Genomic DNA, 19,152 nt, shown 5'->3' with positions numbered 1-19,152 from the left:
AATACAAAAATTAGCCGGCCATGGTGATGCACGCCTGTAATCCCAGCTACTCGGGGAGGCTGAGGCAGGAAAATCACTTGAACTCAGGAGGCGGAGGTTGCAGTGAGCAGAGATCGCGACACTGCACTCCAGCCTGGGGGACAGAGCCTGACTCTTGTCTCAAAAATAAATAAATAAATAAGTAAATAAATAATACATAAAAATAAAAATAAAAAATAATGGTCCACAGGCTTTCAGGGATGTGTGTGGGCCGGTTTTCCATGTGGGAGCCGGGAAGGGATGTCCTGAAGGCTTCCTCCGGTGGCGACTTTGGCTGATGTGACTTTATGCCTGGTAGTGAGGGTGACAGAGGGATGGGCCGGTGAGCGGCTGCCCTGGAGAAAGAGCTGTGGCATCCGGGGGCTTAGGGTCTCAGCTCTGCTCACTCCGCACATCTTTTCTGTGCTTTCACTGAAAAACAAAACAAAAACAAGAGCGGACACCCAATCTGCCTCTTTCTTTCCTGTCACCCGTCTCAAGCCGGCTGTCCTCCGTGTGTGCGCTAGGAATCTGCAGCGAAGCGCCTGCCTTCCCGCTTGGTTTTCCTTGGGGAAGGGCCTGGGGCCTCCTGGGGGGTGGGCACCGGGTGTGTGGGTGTGTGGGGGGACCTGTCAGGGAGCAGCGGGGGAGAGGCAGGGTGGGCGGGGGTCGCGTACACCCCAGGAGCTTGAGGATGCGCTGCTTGCTGGGAGAGACGGCCTTGGGGCGGGTGGAGTGCACAGAGCTCTCTTGGCCAGCGCGGGCGGGCGGGGCCGTTGTTGGGGGCGCTGGGGGGAGTGAGGCTGGAGCTGGGAGTTGGGGGCTCTTCCCCGTTGTCTCTGGGCCACCCCCTCCACCTGCGGAGGCGATTGTAAATGGAGGTGGGGAATCCCTCTGCCATCACCTCCCAGACACTTGGGGGATGGAAAACGACAAAACACGGAACCTCCCACTCCCTAAAAAGTGGGTGGGGAGGGTGAAGGGAGGACACCCCTTCCCCGCCCCCAGCGCCAGCAGCCGGGGTGGGGGCGGGCGAGGCGCGCGGGGAGGAGGGGGCGGAGGAGAGGACGGAGGGCGAGGTTTGCTTCAAGAAGGGGCGTGTGGCCGGCGCAGCGCGTGCACCAGCGGCTCCCGAGCCAGCGGCCGTGGCTAAGAAGGGGAGGGCGGAAAGTTTGTTTCCCCGACGTCAGCGCCGGGCGGGCCGCGGAGCCAGGAGGCGGCGGGAGCTGGGCAGAGCGCGGGGCGGCCGGGGCGCTCGCTCCGACCCGCGCCCGAGACCCCCGCCGGCCCCCCCGGGGCCGCTCGCGGGCATGGACAGCGCGGCCGCCGCCTTCGCCCTGGACAAGCCGGCGCTGGGCCCGGGGCCGCCGCCGCCGCCACCCGCGCTGGGGCCGGGCGACTGCGCCCAGGCACGCAAGAACTTCTCGGTGAGCCACCTCCTGGACCTGGAGGAGGTGGCGGCGGCCGGGCGGTTGGCGACACGCCCCGGGGCCAGGGCCGAGGCGCGGGAGGGCGCAGCACGGGAGCCGTCCGGGGGCAGCAGCGGCAGCGAGGCGGCGCCGCAGGACGGTGAGTGCGGCCAGCCAGGGAACGGGGCGGTGGGGCCGGGGCGCGGGGCCCGGGGAGCCGGCGCGGGGCGGGCGAAGATGCAGGGCGCGTGGTCGGCGGCGGGACCTCAGGGGGCGCGTGTAAGTGACGGTGGGCGGCGGTTAACTAGCACTCGGGGCTGGGGGAGGGGGACCCTCTTCGGGTCTTGGGGTGCGTCCCCACGGGGAAGTGCGCTGCCTTCGCTCCCCAGTGCTCGGCTCCCCAACAGCCTGGGAAGTGGGTGTGGCTGCTGCCGCGTTACAACTAGGGAAACTGGGACCTGAGTCGGGCAAAGCCGCTGAGCTGCACGTTGGGGTTTCAAACCCGCCCCCTCTGGCACGAGCGAGCGCCGCCCCAGCTCCTCCTCGGTCTTAAGTCGGGCTCTTTGTGGGGCGAGGGTGCCTGCCTACCCCCACCCTCCAGTTTGCCCCGGGAGCAGCTGCCTCGGTGGAACGGCCCAGCCAGGCCTCTCTTCCCCTGCGGAGGTCAAAGGTCATCAGGAAGGAGCTTTAAAAACAAACAACCCACCCAAGTGGCCTTTTTCAAAAGTGACACAGGATGGCAGGGTCCTGAGCCCTTGGTAAGAAGGGGAGGGACGGGGAGAAGATGGAGAAAAAGCAAAGGCCCCAGTCCTGGACGGTTCAGCGGGGGAGGGGAGGACCGGAGTCCTCGCAGCTCAACACATACTGAGGATGGGGGCCGGGTGATCCGAAACCAGGCCCCTGTCCCCTAGCTCTGGGGCTGGGCCGGCCTGCTGGGGGCTCTGGGTCCCTGAAGTGTGCCCGCCTGATTCCAGCAGCCCTCCCACCCGCTCCTGGGAACCCTGTTCCCCGCAACAGCCTCCGGGTCTCAGGGTGTCCAGGCTGGTGGCTGCGTTCCTCGGCTTTTCAGATACAGGAGGTGCAGGGAAAACAGAGGTGGCTGCAACCTAGTCTGAAACTATGTGCGTCCACGAGGACGCCTGCGACACGCCTGCCTTTCACGGGGCACCTTCTGAGTGCACCCAGCCGCTGCCAGCCTATGGCTGAGATGAAGCCACTGGTTCCCTCACGGCAGTGGCCACCACTTACCGGCCACAGTGGACTGGCCGCTGGCTGCACCCTCTGGGGTGAGTGTGAAGCCAGCAGACCTCCCAGGAGTTGGGGTTTAACTCCCCAGTGGAAAAGGGGAGGGAGATGTTGACTCTGGCCCGGAGGAAAGCAGGTGCCCTCTGGTTTGTGCTGGGGGAATGCCCTGCCGGCCCAAGGTCATTTGAGGACCTCAGCGGCTCTCAGCCGGCCCTGCAACCCCAGGACAGAGGAGAGGTCCCAGTTTTATCCTGATGAAGGGAGACTCCAGGGGTTGGGAAGAGAAGGAGGAACAACTTGAAGGTGAAGGGAAAGAAGGAAGGGGGAAGACATGGAAAGGAGGGAGAGAAGGAGGAGAGACAGAGGAAGAGGAAGGAAAGGAGAGGAGAGAGGGGTGAGGAGGGAATGAAGGGGGGCCAAGGGTGTCTTGTACTCCAGTCCTGGCCAGGGGATGGGATGCCCATTTCTGCCCTACCCCTGCTGTGGGGACAGACAGGGAAGGCCGTGATTTTCCTGGACACAGTGTAGAAGGTCTCCGGTGGCGGGTTTCCCCGGGGATCCCAGAACGACTAGTGTCAACTAGGGATGTGGGCGCCTAGACAAGGCCCTTGGCAGCCTCCGGGCAGCTGGGTGTGCAGTCAGTTAGCCACCTGGGGCTAGCCACCCTCCTGGAGAGCCCGTGAGGCCTCCAGGCCTTCTCCTAAGAAGGGGCATGGGCACACTGGGGGTACTCAGGCATGCTTGGGACACACTGGGTGTGGGATCAGGTGGGATAGCATCTGAGCCAGGCTCCAGGAGGCGCTCTTGGGCTGGCCCCTGTCTTGGATGCTACCTAGCTCTGCCCTGAGGACGATGGAGGCCTGGCAGGGAGAGTCCCTGGGCTCCGCCAGGGGTGTGGTCTGGATCTGGGCCTGCAGGCAGAAGGTGGAGAAAGGGGACTGCGGGACAGGCGCTAGTTTCCCACTCATCCCTCTGGGTCAGGCGACCGCACCACTGCCACTTGCTGTGGACTCCCAAGTCCTGAAGGCTCCAAAGGTGGGGGAGATGGGATCCCTCTTTCCCCATCCTGGACCCTTTGAAAGTGGGCAGCCAAACCTCGCTGGGCTTGCCGGGACTGCAGACCCCAGGCCAGTGGGCTGGGTCTTGGGCTGCGGCATCATCCTCCAGTCCCAGACATACAAGAAGAGCCCAGCCCCGAGGCCGGGCGCGGTGGCTCAAGCCTGTAATCCCAGCACTTTGGGAGGCCGAGACGGGCGGATCACGAGGTCAGGAGATCGAGACCATCCTGGCTAACACGGTGAAACCCCGTCTCTACTAAAAAATACAAAAAACTAGCCGGGCGAGGTGGCGGGCGCCTGTAGTCCCAGCTACTCGGGAGGCTGAGGCAGGAGAATGGCGTAAACCCGGGAGGCGGAGCTTGCAGTGAGCCGAGATCGCGCCACTGCACTCCAGCCTGGGTGACAGAGCCAGACTCCGTCTCAAAAAAAAAAAAAAAAAAAAAAAAAAAGAAGAGCCCAGCCCCTCACCAGAGATCCAGACATGCTTGGAGGTGGATTTTCCGCTGGCTCTTGGAGTTGTTTTCAGGTCCAAAGAAAGAGATGGTCTGGCCGGTGGTGGTGGCTCACACCTGTAACCCCAGTGCTTTTGGAGGCTGAGGTGGGTGGATCACTAGAGGTCAGGAGTTTGAGACCAGTCTGGCTAACATGGTGAAACCCCATCTCTACTGAAAATACAAAATTAGCCAGGCGTGGTGGTGCATGCCTGTAATCTCAGCTACTGGAGAAACTGAGACAGGAGAATCGCTTGAACCCGGGAGGTGGAGGTTGCAGTGAGCCAAGATTGCACCACTGCACACTCCAGCCTGGGCAACAGAATGAGACTGCATCTCAAAAAAAAAAAAAAAAAAAAAAAAAAGAGATTGCACCAAAGAGAGAGTGCCCCCATTAGAAAAATAAGGGTTTGGCTGGGCGCACAGTGGCTCACACTTGCAATCCCAGCCCTTTGGGAGGCTGAGATGGGTGGATCATGAAGTCAGGAGATTGAGACCATACTGGCCAACACAGTGAAACCCCATCTCTACTGAAAATACAAAAAATTAGCCAGGCGTGGTGGTGGGCACCTGTAGTCCCAGCTACTTGGGAAACTGAGGCAAGAGAAAGGCATGAACCTGGGAGGCAGAGCTTGCAGTGAGCCAAGGTTGCACCACTGTACTCCAGCCTGGGCCACAGAGCGAGACTCATTCTCAAAAAAAATTGAAAGAAAGAAAGAAAAGAAAAATAAGGGTTAGCCAGGCGTGGTGGCTCACGCCTGTAATCCCAGCACTTTGGGGAGCTGAGGCAGTTGGATCACAAGGTCAGGAGTTCAAGATCAGCCTGGCCAAGATAGTGAAACTCCGTCTCTACTAAAACTATTAGCCAGGTGCGGTGGCAGGTGCCTATAATCCCAGCTACTTGGGAGACTGAGGCAGGAGAATTGCTTGAACCTGGGCGGCAGAGGTTGCAGTGAGCTGAGATTGTACCACTGCACTCCAGCCTGGGCAATAGAGTGAGACTCCATCTCAAAAAAAAAAAAAAGAAAAAAAGAAAGAAAAAAAATAAGGGTTAATGGGGGACACCAATGAGTTAGGAATTAATATGTGGGATAGCAGGCTCAAACTTTTTTTTTTATTTAAAAGTTTTTGTTTGCACAAAGCCACCAGTAGATAAAGCCCGCCACTGCCGATGACTTTCTAAGACCAGGCTCCCTCCAGAAATGGCCGGGAGGACTGTGGCTTCGACGGTGACTCAGAACAAACCAGAGTCGCGGGTTCCTTCCTCCCCAGTCCAACGCTGAGGGCTGCACCAGGCGCTGAGCTATGCCAAGCACGTTAGGAAAACAAACCCTGGTTTGCTGCCTTTGCAATTACTTACAACAAAAGAAACCACATTAATAACTGAGATTTTCTTTAAAGCATTCCCTCCTGTGGGCAGGGCGGAAACAGGGACGTGGACACACTGGGAAAATAAACAAAGTCCCTAGAGCCAGGCAGGGGTGAGGCCTCTGGCCAGGGAAGGCTGGGCAGCCAGTGCTCAGGGCTGCTACCTGCTTTGGAAAACCCCAGGATTCACTGCAGGAGAAACCTTGGGATCCCACGTGGATTCACTTTCCATAGATTCGGGAAGATGAAGTGCTTGCATCTAAGGCACGGGACAAGGCAGGGTGAGGTGGGAGCCCTCGGGGGGGCTGTCGGTGCATCTGTTAATAGGGGTGAGTCTGGTCTGTGGTGGGGGTCCCCAGGGCTCAGCACGGGGTCTGAAGGGACCCCTGAGTTAAGAGACGGGCAGATCTACCTTCAATTATTTTTTATTGCGGTAAAAGATGCCTAAGATCAGATTGGCCATTTTCACCATTTACAAGAATGCTGTCCGGTGGCATTAAGTCTGTTCACATTGTCGTGCACCCGCCACCACCATCCATCTCCAGAACTTTCTCATCTTCCCAAACTGAAACTGCACCCCCTTGAACACTCATTCCCCCTCCCCCAGCCCCTGGCACCCAGCAGTCCGCTTCCTGTCTCTGTGGATTTGACTACCCTAGGGATCTCGTATATAAGTGGAATCCTACAGTATTTGCCCCTCTGTGATCGTCTTATTTCACTTAAAGTGACGTCTATGGGGCTCACCCATGTAGCATGCATCAGAGTCTCCTTCCTTCTGAAGGCTGAATCACATTCCAGTGTACGGATGGACCACATTGTATCCGTTCACCCACCTACAGATGTGTGGGTTGTTCCCATCTACTGTGAACAGCACCGCTGTAGACACGGGTGTACAATTATCTGTTCAAGTCCCGGCTTTTAATGATTTGGGGTATCTACTCAGCATTGGAATGGCTACATCCTATGGTAGTTCTACCTTTAATTTTTTAATTTTTTATTTTTTGACTTAGTCTTGCTCCGTTGACCAGGCTAGAGTGCAGTGGTGCGATCTTGGCTCACTGCAACCTCCGCCTCCCCGGTTCACGCCATTCTCCTGCCTCAGCCTCCCAAGTAGCTGGGACTACAGGTGCCTGCCACCATGCTCGGCTAATTTTTTTTTGTATTTTTAGTAGAGACGGGGTTTCACTCTGTTAGCCAGGATGGTCTTGATCTCCTGACCTCTTGATCCGCCGGACTCGGCCTCCCAAAGTGCTGGGATTACAGGCATGAGCCACCGCGCCCAGCCTAATTTTTGTATTTTTAGTAGAGATAGGGTTTCGCCCTGTTGGCTAGGCTGGTCTCGAACTCCTGACCTCAGGTGATCCACCCACCTCGGCCTCCCAAAGTGCTGGGATTACAGGCGTGAGCCACCGTAAGGGACCATAATACTGTTTTCTACGGCTGACTTCGGTTTTTAACTGGCCTCCCTGTGACTGATGCTGAAACAGGGCATCATCACAAGACCAGAGCCAGACTTCAGAGGAAGAGACAAAGGGTCCCTTCAGAGCCCAGCCTTTGAAAGACAGCTTGCGTTCCTCCCCCTTCCCTCTCCTCTTGCTTCCCCTTTCTCTGTTTCCTGGGACAAGGGGAGTCATGCAGTCAGTGAGCACTGGTTGGGGGGCTGGGATGCTGCAGTTGGGGTCCTTGCTTTTGCCGTCCTCTCCGTGTGTGACCTTGGGGGTGTCATGTCCCCTCTGTGTGCCTCGCTCACCACCTGAACAATGGGAGATGGCGTACAAGGGTTGGGAGGCCCTCCCGACAAATGATGATTTGACCCAGGCTTGGGAACCCCATGATGGACATGTCTCCCCAGGATGTGGGGTCTCTGAGCCTGGGTCTGAGCTGGGCCTGGTGCCTGGACCCTTAGACAGGTGACCGTGTCTCAGCAGGAGCCCGGGAGCAGGGAGGGAGGAGGAGTGAGCGAGAGGCTGAGTGTCCAGGGGGCTTTCCGTTTGGGAGCTGCTGGGCCTCCCAGCGTGGCTGGGATGGGACAGTGGCCTGCATCTCGGCCTCCTTTTGGCCAGGGAGGGTTGGTTAATTGTTCGTGGTTCCAGGATGTCTTGCTCCTCTGTCCAGTAGATCATCTGGGAGGAGCTTGGGGGCCTGGCACAGGAGGCTTAGACCAGCTTGCCCTTCTCTGTGGGCAGAAGCTCAACAGGCTGGAGCCACCACTGTCCCCTCCCAGAAAACTCCAGAAAAGTAGCTTGGAGCAGTAGTGACAGTGCCGGCTTACACACTACCCTTGACGCCTGAGAATAACCCGGAGAGTCAGTGTTGCCATCTGTGGGATAGGAACGAGGGCTGTGGTATCCCTCGTAGGGTCTGGTGAGCCCTGAGTGGATGAGGGTCCTGGGTACCTAGTTCATAGTATCTGCTCAGTAAAGCGTCTCCACCGCAGCTCCTGGAAATGCTCTCTGAGGGCCTGTGAGTCTGGCGAGACGGGTGATGCCATCCCTATATTTTGGAGGCCCAGAGAAGCAAAGCAACCTGTCTGAGGCCTCACAGCTGTGAAAGCGGGGGAGGGATTTGGTTTTGGATCGCAAGTCCAGGCCTCCCTCTCCTGCACACTCCTTGGGCTGGAGGAGTCAGGGAAGGGGAGCCCGCCTGGCTGTTGGGGAGATTCTGGCTGAGGCTTGTTGGGGACTAAAGCGGGTGGGAGGGACAGGCCCAGAGGGGCGGCACAGAACAGGGCTCTGGGACGGACCTGTGCATATGTTAGGCGTTTCTGAGTGGGTAGGGGCAGGAAGGAAGGTTTGGGGTGGCTTGTCCTGGGCAAGGATGTGGGGTCAGGCTGGACATGGCAGAACTTGGGGCACTTCCATGGTTTCCTAGATCCTAAAGGAGAGTGGCTCACCCAGGGTGGAAGGGGACCTTGGGGGTGATTTAAGGGGACCCAGTGCTTTCCTGAACACACCCTACAGCAATGTGCCAACCTGGGCCAGAGGCTGTGCCAGTGGAGCAGAAGTGGGTGGCCATGGTGGGGCTGAAGAAAGGCGTGAGGGGACGTGGTGAGAGTGACCAGGAAGTCTCATGTGCTCTGCGTGTCAGCTGGGGTGTCACAGGCCTCACTGGAGTTGTCCTCCTGCGAGCCATGTGAAGAAGGTCCTGTGATTATCCCCATTTTTTTTTCTTGAGATGGAGTCTCGCTCTGTCGACCGGGCTGGAGTGCAGCGGCTGGATCTCAGTTCACTGCAAGCTCTGCCTCCCAGGTTTACACCATTCTCCTGCCTCAGCCTCCCGAGTAGCTGGGACTACAGGCGCCCGCCACCTCGCCCGGCTAGTTTTTTGTATTTTTAGTAGAGACGGGGTTTCACCGTGTTAGCCAGGATGGTCTCGATCTCCTGACCTCGTGATCCACCCGTCTCGGCCTCCCAAAGTGCTGGGATTACAGGCTTGAGCCACCGCGCCCGGCCAATTATCCCCATTTTATGAAGAGGGAAACCGAGGCTCAGAGAAGTCAAGGTCACTGTTCCCATTCCTGTAAGATTCCAGCCTGGCCTTCCTGGTCCAAAGCCCCTGATCGCCACCACTGCCCGAAGCTGCCCCTGGCTCAGGGGAATGCTGGGGTGGCCTGACCGGCGATGTCCACCCCCAGGCAGGTGCAGGCTGCATTCAGGGGGCCGTGGGGTGGCCCGGGGTTGGCTAGGGTTCTCCTCAATATCTCCAGCAACCTGGCCTGGGCCACGTCCCAGGCGTGAGGGAGATGGGTCAGGCCTGGAGAGTGGGGACTGCCCGGGGCTGGGGTGTTTGAAGTGGGAGTGTAGGGGGGATGCCCTTCCCCTCCTGCCCAGAAACAACTGGAATGGCCTCCATCACCTGTCTCCAGCTGCCCGGATGCACGAGAGCCGTGGAGGGTCCCTGTCTCTATGGAGCAGCAATAGGACGGGTTCCCTTCCCCCTCCGTCCCCAGCTCCCGCACTTGGTCGTCCATTCACTCATTCATTCTACAGTCATTTTCCGAACACCTGTAGTGTGTCAATCCTTGAGTTCCACTGCCGGCCTGTGGTTCCCAGACTTCCAGTTTTCAAGTCCAGTAAAATTCCCAGTAACTGAGAGGAACTGGCAGACAGTGGACAGTGTTAAAGGTTTGCCAAGAAAAGCCATTTACTCACAGCCCTGATGTCCCCACCCTTTCATCCGAGAAAGAACCTTTTAGTATCTTCATCTCTGAGTAAAGAGATGGGCAAGGTGGCTCAGGCCTGGAATCCTAGCACTTTGGGAGGCTGAGGCCGGAGGATTACTTAAGACCAAAGTTCAACACCAGCTTGAGCAATGTAGCAAGACCTTGTCTCTACAAAAAATAAAAATTAAAAACAATTAGGTGGGCATGGTAGTATGCACCTGTGGCCCCGGCTACTACTCGGGATGCTGAGACAGGTGGATCCCTTGAGCCCAGGAGTTTGAGGCTGCAGTCAGCTGCACACCACTGCACTCCAGCCTGGGCAACAGAACAAGACCCTGTCTCAAAAAAATAAAAAAAAAACTAAACAAACAAAGGTTCCCAAAATTGACTTCATTTAGCTTCACAAAAAGCTCACTCGTTGCCCCTATTTTTCTCATTTTGTTGGTGAAAACTTTGTCCTAGGCTGGCATTTGGGAACCACATGGTCTGGCTTTCCCGGACCCCCAGACACAAAGACACACACAGACCCACACCCCCCGCCATCATGAGGGCTCCAGCCTGGCCCCCGATGGAGCCCTGGCTGTTAGTGGTCAGGGCGGTTACAGCGGCTGGAGAGTAGATGGGCAGACGCATCTGCACCCGTGTGGGCCAAGGGTTAAGTGCCTTTTGCGAGGTGGTGAGTAGGAGAGAGCTGTGGGAGCTTCCTGTTTAGACAGAGGGAGGTTGGGGAAGTTACCTCGCAGGCTCTCACACTGAACAGACGAAGAGATGGGATGCCCGGTGGTCAGCATCCGGCAGGTAGGGAGGTGACACGGGCAGCGGAGCAGGTGGCAGAGCATGCCCAGCCTGGGAGAGGCAGAGCTGGCCACGGCTGACCCTCCCAAGGAGCATGGGCTTGCCGGGACACCCTGCTGTGGCCAGAACCCGGGAGCCACGGAATCACACCAAGTCCTGGAAGCAAAGGTTGTTAGGAGACCCAGAAAGTACTGGGTCCCCAGTTGCTCTCGCTGCCCTGAGCCCGGGTGTAGCCGCCCTGCTCTGTGTCCCTTCCACATCACGGAAGCTGTTTGTGCCCAGCCAGGCTCTGGGGGGCCACCAAGATGACAGGATGGGTCCACATGGGGCCCTTGATGGCTAATGATATCTTTTCTTGTGTCCTAAAAATGAAGCAGGCTCTGGAAGATACTATTTTGGTTTATCTCTGTGATCGATTCTGCTTTTCTGCGCGTGGGATGGGCAGCCTGGACCTTCCGGTTTGGGGGTGGTGGGAGGGGCTAGGAGGGAGTGGGGGCGACGGGTCATGGAGCAGCCAAGGAGCTGAGGCCTGTAGAATTGGAGACCGGGCAACAGGCTGCGAGCTGCAAAACTTGCAGTCTTTGGAGAAGGCTTGGGAGTGAGACAGTGACAGAGAAGGAGGCCCAGGCTGTGAGGCCTGGAGACTTCCACAGAGGGACCCTCCCCCCAGAGCTGAGCGAATACCTCAGTTGCTTGAGATTTGACAAGGTGAGGGCAGGTGACCTCCCGTAACTCTGCTGCCCAAGAGGCAGTGAGGGGGGCCCCAGCCTAGGACTCAGGACATGGGATTCTGGCCTCACCTTGCCCAGCTCTACAGCTTGAGACACACCCTGTCGCTGGTCTGAGCCTCCGCGTCCCCATCTGCAAGACAAGAAGGTTGGACATTTGTTTACGGGCATATTTCTTGTGGTCCCAGGAGTCCCTACGTTAGAATCACCCAGGGAGCTGGTGCGTGTTCCTAGGCCCCACCCTGACCCACCGGATCGGACTTGGAGCCTGGGCCTGTGCATCTGCATTCAGTAGCACCCCTGCCTGGTGATTCTTGCACCCTGCTGTGGGCTTCCTCCAGAGCTGACTCTACCTCCATCACCCTCCTCAGTTTACCCGAGTGGAAAGCGGTCCTCTCGAGGGGACGGAGGGGCTGGGCAGAGCTGCGCAGGATGCGTAAGGCTGGCTCTGGACCTGGAAGGGCTCGGAAGTGTCCAGCATACGGGAGAGGGAGGGGGCTGCACTGAGGCTGAGCCCTAGCATCCCCAGGGACTGGATTTTGTGCCGAAGCTGCACTGCCGGGTCTAGGAGGAAGCATTTGCTCTTGACCATCCACCAGCATCCATTGAGCACCTACTGAGTACCAGCCCAAGGCAGCCCAGGGGATTGGAATGCAGGGGTGATATGATAGGGACAATTCCTGTCTCTTCCTCACCAGCATCCTGACCCCCTCTAGCTTCGGTGGCCAGGGTCAGGGTGTGGGGGGGGCGGCAGTCAGAAGCCCCCCTGCTGAGCGGGAGCCACTGGACAAGCTCCCTCCTGCCATCCTCCCAGCCCCTCCTGCCCCCTGCTACCCTTGCTCCTCCATGGGCTCCCCTCAAAGGGCTCCCTTGGGGATGGGGATCCACTACCCCCAGGGGGCAGCTGCCTTGCCCCCACCCCCGCCTCCCTGTCTGTCCTCCCCCACTGCTGGTCTCCCCCTCGCTGGCCTCCCCTCTTGCCGTGGGCGCAGACGTTTACACGCCAGAGATGGCGTTATTAAAAATGACATTTAACCAGAGCTGGAATTAACCACGCGGATGGCTGCAAACCTCGGAATCAAAGCGGGAGCCGCCGGGCGGGCGCGCCTGGCAGGGGCCTCGCGGCCTCTCTCGCCGCCAGAGCTCTGCGCGGGCCTCCCATATAAAACCCCGCAGAACGCCGAAGTCTTGAAAGCCAGTGCACCTCCTTTCATTAGACTAACAAATAACACGTAACAGAAAACAGCTGTTAACAGCAGCCCCTAATGCTCTCAAGATGGTGCTTCAGGCAGCCGGTCCAGCCAGTGGGCAGCCGGTGGGTAACCCAGCCTCAGGTGGAGGCTACCCCCACCCCAGGTGGGTGTGGAATGCCTGGCACCCTCCCGTTTTTCCAGGCCTCCATCTGCACCCTCTCGGACCTGGGAGCCTCCTTCTCCTTCTGTCCTTCCTCCTGCTCAAGTCATTCACCCCGCTCCTTGTTGAGACCTCATGTCTGAGGGTCTGTTTGCAAGGGGTTGGGCCCTGGGACGGTGGGAATCAGGGGTGACATAGCCAAGAACATGGGAAGCAATGGCCGGATCTTGAGCTCCAGCCCCGCCTCTGGCCCGCTAAGGGACCGTGGCCACTTTCTCTCCAAGCTCCTCATTTGTCATCTGGGGAGGACAAGAGTCACACCTTCTTGCAGGGAGGTTTTAAGGATTTCGGAGATGATGGAAGTGGAGTGCTCAGCAGACAGCCAGACAGTGCTCAGAATAAAGAGTGTCTGCAATCGTGGTTACAGCTGGGGAACCCAGCGCTCAGAGAAGCTAAGTGACTTGCCCAAGATCACACAAGGGGTGGAGAAGCCAGAGCCCATGTGCTTTCAGGACACTGTGAAGCAGGGACTGAGGCATTCAGAAGTGGGTGTGAACCAGCCCCTGCCCTCAGAGGGCTTCCAGTCCACAGCTGATGCAGAGGGTGAGCTCCCCAGCCCTCACTGAGGCCAGGCAACCCCTCGAGGCCCCCACCACTAACCCTGCGGGCTTGGAAGCCAGAGGGGCCTCCAGATGCAGCCATCATTCCAAGTGTGGGTGCTGGGAGACTCGGGGCCTCCCCAGAACCCGAAGCGTGATCCCCGCAGCTCAGAGGGGCTCTGTCCTCAAACCTGGAGAAGGAAGGGCTGCATCCTAGGCTAGGGAGAAAAATCCAGAGAAAACCTCCCTAAGTTGGGAAGAAAGACAAATGGGCATTTTGTTTCATTTCCCCTCATGATGAAGCCACAGTAAAGAGACCCCTTTGCCTTCCTCCTAAGAGACCGTATGTTAAACTCGGTGCCTCCCCACTCCCCACCACGATCCTGCTCTGCATTTTGGTTGCAAGGAAACTGCATAGGATTCTCCTCCTTTGCTCGTTTGTTCAGCGCGCATGCGTGTTGTTTTGAGGCATGGTGCTGGGAAAATCCCAGTGAACAGGCCAGCCCTGGTCCCAAAGGGCATAATCTCAGCACAAAGCGCCCCCAGCGATCCCATTCTTTCCATCTACCAGTCTCTGAGCTCTCGGATTTATGCAGAGCCTCCCACTGAATCACTCAGCAGTCTCACGAGAGAGGTGAAGTTTCATCCTCATCTTACAGGTGAGGAAACTGAGGCTCGGAAGGATAAAGCGACTTGACCTAGGAAATAACGCAGTGATCCCCAGAGCGCAGGTATCACACTGGCCGCCCCACGCCGGTGCCTCAGATGGCCAAGGAGCCGTGCGGGGTTCTCTTGCTAAAAGCAGCCTAGGCTCTGCCTCTGGGGGAGGCCCAGGAGGGATGGGGGATTCCTTCCCAGCTCCTGGTTCCCACCTGGAGACCTCTGCAGTGTCCTGAGGAAGGCCCCCCTCCAGGACCCCCATTTCCAGGAACACACCCATGCAGACGCTGGTCCGTGGCATGGTCAGGCGGGGAGGCTCCAGGCCTCGCTGTGATGGGGAGGGGGGTGGCCAGGGAGGGGCCCTTGCCTTAGGGAAGCTCATGTTTCCTAGAGACATCATGTTTTAATTGGAAGGCCAGCCTCTCCCACAGAGCCGGCCGCCCCACCACCACATCCCTGGGGGAGGAGAGTGTCAGGGCTCAAAGCGGGAAATTGCTAGAGACAAGAAGTAAAAACGGACTACTCTGGTTTCACTGGGAAGGAAGAAAGAAAAGGCAAAGATCTAATACCAGCTGAAAGCAGGGTTGCTGTTTAAATAAAACTGTTGCTGTTGCAGCAAATTCAAGGCTGGGGCTGCTTTTTCTTTTCTTTTTTTTTTTTTCAATTTTTTTTTTCTTTTTTTCTTTTTTTGAGATGGAGTCTCACTCCGTCACCCAGGCTGGAGTGCAGTGGTGCAATCTCGGCTCACTGCAACCTCCACCTCCCGGGTTCAGGTGATTGTCCTGCCTCAGCCTCTTGAGTAGCTGGAATTACAGGCACGCACCACCATACCCGGCAAATTTTTGTATTTTTAGTAGAGATGGGGTTTCGTCGTGTTAGCCAGGCTGGACTCGGACTCCTGACCTCAAGTGATCTGCCTGCCAAGGCCTCCCAAAATGCTGGGGTTACAGGTGTGAGCCACCGCCCCCAGCCTAGGGGACGGCTTTTTCAAGGGTCTGGTTTCTCTGTCAAGGGAGGAAAAGTTGGGGAGGCATTCTGTGAACCCTTCTCTCCTTCCACAAGTATTGTTGAGCACCTACTGCACGCCAGGCCCTGGCCAGGCACAGGGGCCCCTGTAGGAAACAAGGGAGCTGTGGTCCTTGGTGTGAAGGAAGACATGCTGGATGCTATGACGACAGACGATGGGCCCCTACATTGTCTGGAGGTTCAGGGAAGGCTTCCTGGAGGAAGCAGAATTTCAGAAAGGACCTCAAGAATGAGTGGAGTTGTCCAGAAGAGGAGGTCAGGGAGGGCACGCCGGGTGGAGGAAACAGCAGACGGAAAGGCTCCGAGTTGGAAAGAGCATGGCCGTTCTGGAGCAGAAAGTGTGGGAGAGCACGGTGGGGGCCTGCGATCTGGCAGACCTCGTTTGAGATTTGTGACTTTGGTATTAAGAGCAGTGGGGATGCGTTCTGTGTGTCTGTGAGTGTCCAGAGTGGCCACTCACTCCGGCCCTCTCTGGGGGCTCTCTCAGTGAGCATCTCTTCCAGTCACATGGGAAGCCAGTGTCTGACATGGGGATGACAGTTGTGTCTCAGTTGCCCAGAGCTTGCTGGGCTGCCCCAGTCTCCAAAGGAGCTGACCACAAGCCCCTAACTGGCTGCCTCTGGCCCAGCTGCTGTGAGACCTGCACTGCCTGAGAAGCCCAGATCCTGAGCCAGCGGGGGAAAGCTCCAGGAGCCATTTAGAGCCAGAGGCGGGGCAGGTGGCCATGCCCCATGTCATAGTCCACTGCGTGCAGGATGGCAGCACCAATCGGGGAGGTGGGGAAGGGGGTGCAGGCAGCCAGGCACTGGGCAGCCATGGCTGATGATGAATTCATGGTGTCAGGGACCCAGGACCAGGGCTGTGTGTCCCAGGCACGTGATGACCCTGGGGCGGAAGCTTTGTTCACAAGATGAGGAAGGAATGCCATCCCAGGCTATCTGACCTTGAATCCTGTATTCCGCAAGAAATGGAGGGAGTCGGGGGTGCTGCCGCAGAGTCGGGACAGTTAAGCTGGGTGATGGTGGCAGCGGGGAGGTGGCTGTGACGGCCCACCTCCATCATCGTCAGCCCCGTGATCCAACAGGACCATTTATTGTGCACCTGCTAAGTGCTACACCCTCTGCATGGATCATCTCATTAAATCCTCCCGAACCCTCTCGAAGGCAGGCAGTTTTATGACCCAGTTTTCCAGTTGAGGAAACTGAGGCACAGGAAGGCAAGTTACACAGTGAGTACATGGGGGCAGCAGGCCTTGGGCCCTTGACTGTGCCGACCTCGAGTCCCTGGATTGGGCTGACTGCGACCTCACCCAGCCACTGCAGGCCAGTTTAGGAAGGGAAAGGTGAGAAGGTTCCATAACGCTGCTGAACGAAACCACAGCTGCTCCCTGACCCAGACAGGCAGGCTAGGGCCGGGGCAGCCCCTGTTGTCCCCCATGCAGCTCAGTGGTGATGCAGGCAGAGAAAGGTAGAGCCAGCTCCAGAGAGCTCCCAAGGGCACCCCTCCAGGGCCTCCTCTTTCCAGGGACAGGACGTGCTGGGGAATGGCCCAGCTCTGCCGTGGAGATTCTGGCCCCAACCTCAGCTCCACTTGCTGGGTGATCTTGGCAAAGCACTCATGTCTCTGAGCCTCAGATTCCTCAAATTCCTCACCTGCCAAATGATCATCATAATAGTACCTGGGGTTTGGGCTGCGCAGAGGAGTTGATGAGACCAGGCAGGCAGGGGCTTAGCTTTACGCCTGCCTCGCCCCTGAAGAGTGCTCAGTAAACACCAATTTAGCCAGGCACGGTGGCTCATACCTGTAATCTCAGCACTTTGGGAGGTCAAGAAGGGGGGATCACCTGAGGTCAGGAGTTCGAGACCAGCTGGCCAACATGGTGAAACCCCGTCTCTACTAAAAATACGAAAATTAGCTGGGTGTGGTGGCATGCACCTGTAATCCCGGCTACTCGGGAGGCTGATGCAGGAGAATTGCTTGAACCTGGGAGGCAGAGATTGCAGAGAGCTGAGATCATGCCACTGCACTCCAGCCTGGCTGACAGAGCAAGACTCCATCTCAAAAAAAAAAAAAAGAAAAGAAAAAAAAATGTTTTTCTCTCTCCCTCCCTCCCTCCTTCCCTCCCTCCTTCTTGACACCTGGGAGGAAGGGCAGATGTCCCATTTAGGACCATCACGTTCCCTTCACAGATGGAAAAACTGAGGGAGAGGCTTCCCCAAGCCCCACAGGAAGGAGAGCTGAGATTAGGAACAGAGTTCTGGGTGTCGGGAGCTTGCCTCATGGCTTTGCTGGTGCCTAACTATGCTTTCCAAAAGGGAGATATGTTACCCAGCCCAGCACCCCGCACACAGGACCCAGATCCCTCTCCCCTGCCCAGCCCTACCTGGCGACCTGGGATCCCCTCTCTGGAAGGACAGTGCTGATCCACCGCACTGAACCTAGCTTCTGGCTGGATGTGACCGCCACTCCTGTGCAGAAGGAAGCATCTTGCTTTATTTTCCACAGCACAAATTGTAACCATACATAGTGGCAGATACCATCTATAAAACACAACTATTTTTATAATGTGGTGTTTGAGGTTAAAAATTCAAATTAGAGATTAATTACAACGTCTAGAAGGTCTGTGGCTAAGACGACTTTGGGGAGGAAGGCTGACACGTTCAGATTTGCAGCCTGGAGCACTGCAGGTGGGTTCTCCCTGCGTGCCTAGAGCATGCACACCCACTCGCACCCACTCTCTGAGCCAGTCCCCGGGCTCCGGCAAAGCTGAGTTCGATGTGGCATTGGCATCCCTGGGAGAGCTGGCTTCAGTGCTGGCTCTTTTTCTGCCTAGGACACTGAGGTCCAAGCAGCCATCAGAGAGCAGGTTCCCTGGTCGGGTGTGGTGGCTCGTGCCTGTAATCCCAGCACTTTGGGAGGCCAAGGCAGGTGGATCACCTGAGGTCAGGAGTTCAAGGCCAGCCTGGCCAACGTGGCAAAACCCCGTCTCTACTAAAAATACAAAAATTAGCCAGGCATGGTGGTGTGCACCTGTAATCCCAGCTACTCGGGAGGCTGAGGCAGGAGAATTGCTTGAACCCGGGAGGTGGAGGTTGCAGTGAGCCAGGATCATGCCACTGTACTCCAGCCTGGGCGACAGAGCAAGACTCTGTTTCAAAAAAAAAGAAAGCAGGTTCCCTGATGATAAAGCAGCCCTGGGGGTTGTGGATGTGGCAGCAGATGGGGAGATGCCAGTGTGTGGGGCACCCAGAAAAGTTGTGAATGTCTTGATTTTGCCTCCATCCGGTGCCCGCTCTCTGCTCCTCCCTAAACCCGCCCTCCCTCCACCCCCGAAAACCAGAACCAGATGGAAACCCAAGTGAATATGGGTCTGAGCGGAGGACGGATGGTGTGGGATGGGAGCCCCGATGTGGGGAGTGCGCCCCCATTCCAGAAACACTAAAGGCCAATGTGTCTCCTTCAGCACAGGGACAGCTTGGAGCCCACTGCAGAAGAAATCCAGGTTCCGGTGGCCTCTGGGCTCCCTGGGGATCACGGGCACATGTTTGCTGCTTCATTCAAAATGGGGAACAGGCCGGGCGCGGTGGCTCAAGCCTGTAATCCCAGCACTTTGGGAGGCCGAGATGGGCGGATCACGAGGTCAGGAGATCGAGACCATCCTGACTAACACGGTGAAACCCCGTCTCTACTAAAAAATACAAAAAACTAGCCGGGCGCGGTGGCGGGCGCCTGTAGTCCCAGCTACTCCGGAGGCTGAGGCAGGAGAATGGCGTGAACCCGGGAGGCGGAGCTTGCAGTGAGCTGAGATCCGGCCACTGCACTCCAGCCTGGGCGGCAGAGCGAGACTCCGTCTCAAAAAAAAAAAAAAAAAAAAAAAAAGAAAAAAAAAAAATGGGGAACCACAGCAGTGACTGGAAGCTTAGGGCTGCCCGTGGCGCCGAGAATTTTCCTCCCTCCACCTTCCCACGGCACAGGCTGGTCCCTGAGGAGGAGGCGCGGGTCTTAGGAGGAAAGCAGCTCTGGGGAGCTGTTGGCCAAACGCCCGTAGCCGCCTCCTGTGCCCAAGGTACCCCAGGGAGAGGAGGTCCAGAGTGGGGCCAGGATGTCACATGGATCCCACTTGGCTCCCCGGGGCAAGGGACTTCTTTTCTCTCAACCTCAGTTTCTTCGTCTTTGAGGTGGGGACGGTGACAGCACCTACTCAGAGGCGTGGGTGGTGAGGATGCAGAGACGTGGGAAG

At 57.5% G+C, this 19,152-nt stretch overlaps 1 protein-coding gene across 1 annotated transcript in view; it reads left to right on the top strand.

Annotated features, from left to right (window-relative positions):
• Positions 1-1,112: 1,112 nt before the first annotated feature.
• The window catches only part of PRRX2 (paired related homeobox 2), a 56,015-nt gene continuing 37,975 nt past the window's right edge, over positions 1,113-19,152 (top strand). The window contains exon 1 of the mRNA XM_001107634.5: positions 1,113-1,587. Within this exon, the coding sequence (XP_001107634.2) occupies positions 1,329-1,587 (259 nt within the window). The 5' untranslated portion in view covers positions 1,113-1,328. The remainder of the gene's footprint in view (positions 1,588-19,152) is intronic.

Source organism: Macaca mulatta, chromosome 15, assembly GCF_049350105.2.
Source record: "Macaca mulatta isolate MMU2019108-1 chromosome 15, T2T-MMU8v2.0, whole genome shotgun sequence".
In the NCBI taxonomy this organism is placed as follows: domain Eukaryota; kingdom Metazoa; phylum Chordata; class Mammalia; order Primates; family Cercopithecidae; genus Macaca; species Macaca mulatta.
Note: the sequence above shows the minus strand (reverse complement) of the source record. Positions and strands in the feature narration are given on the sequence as shown.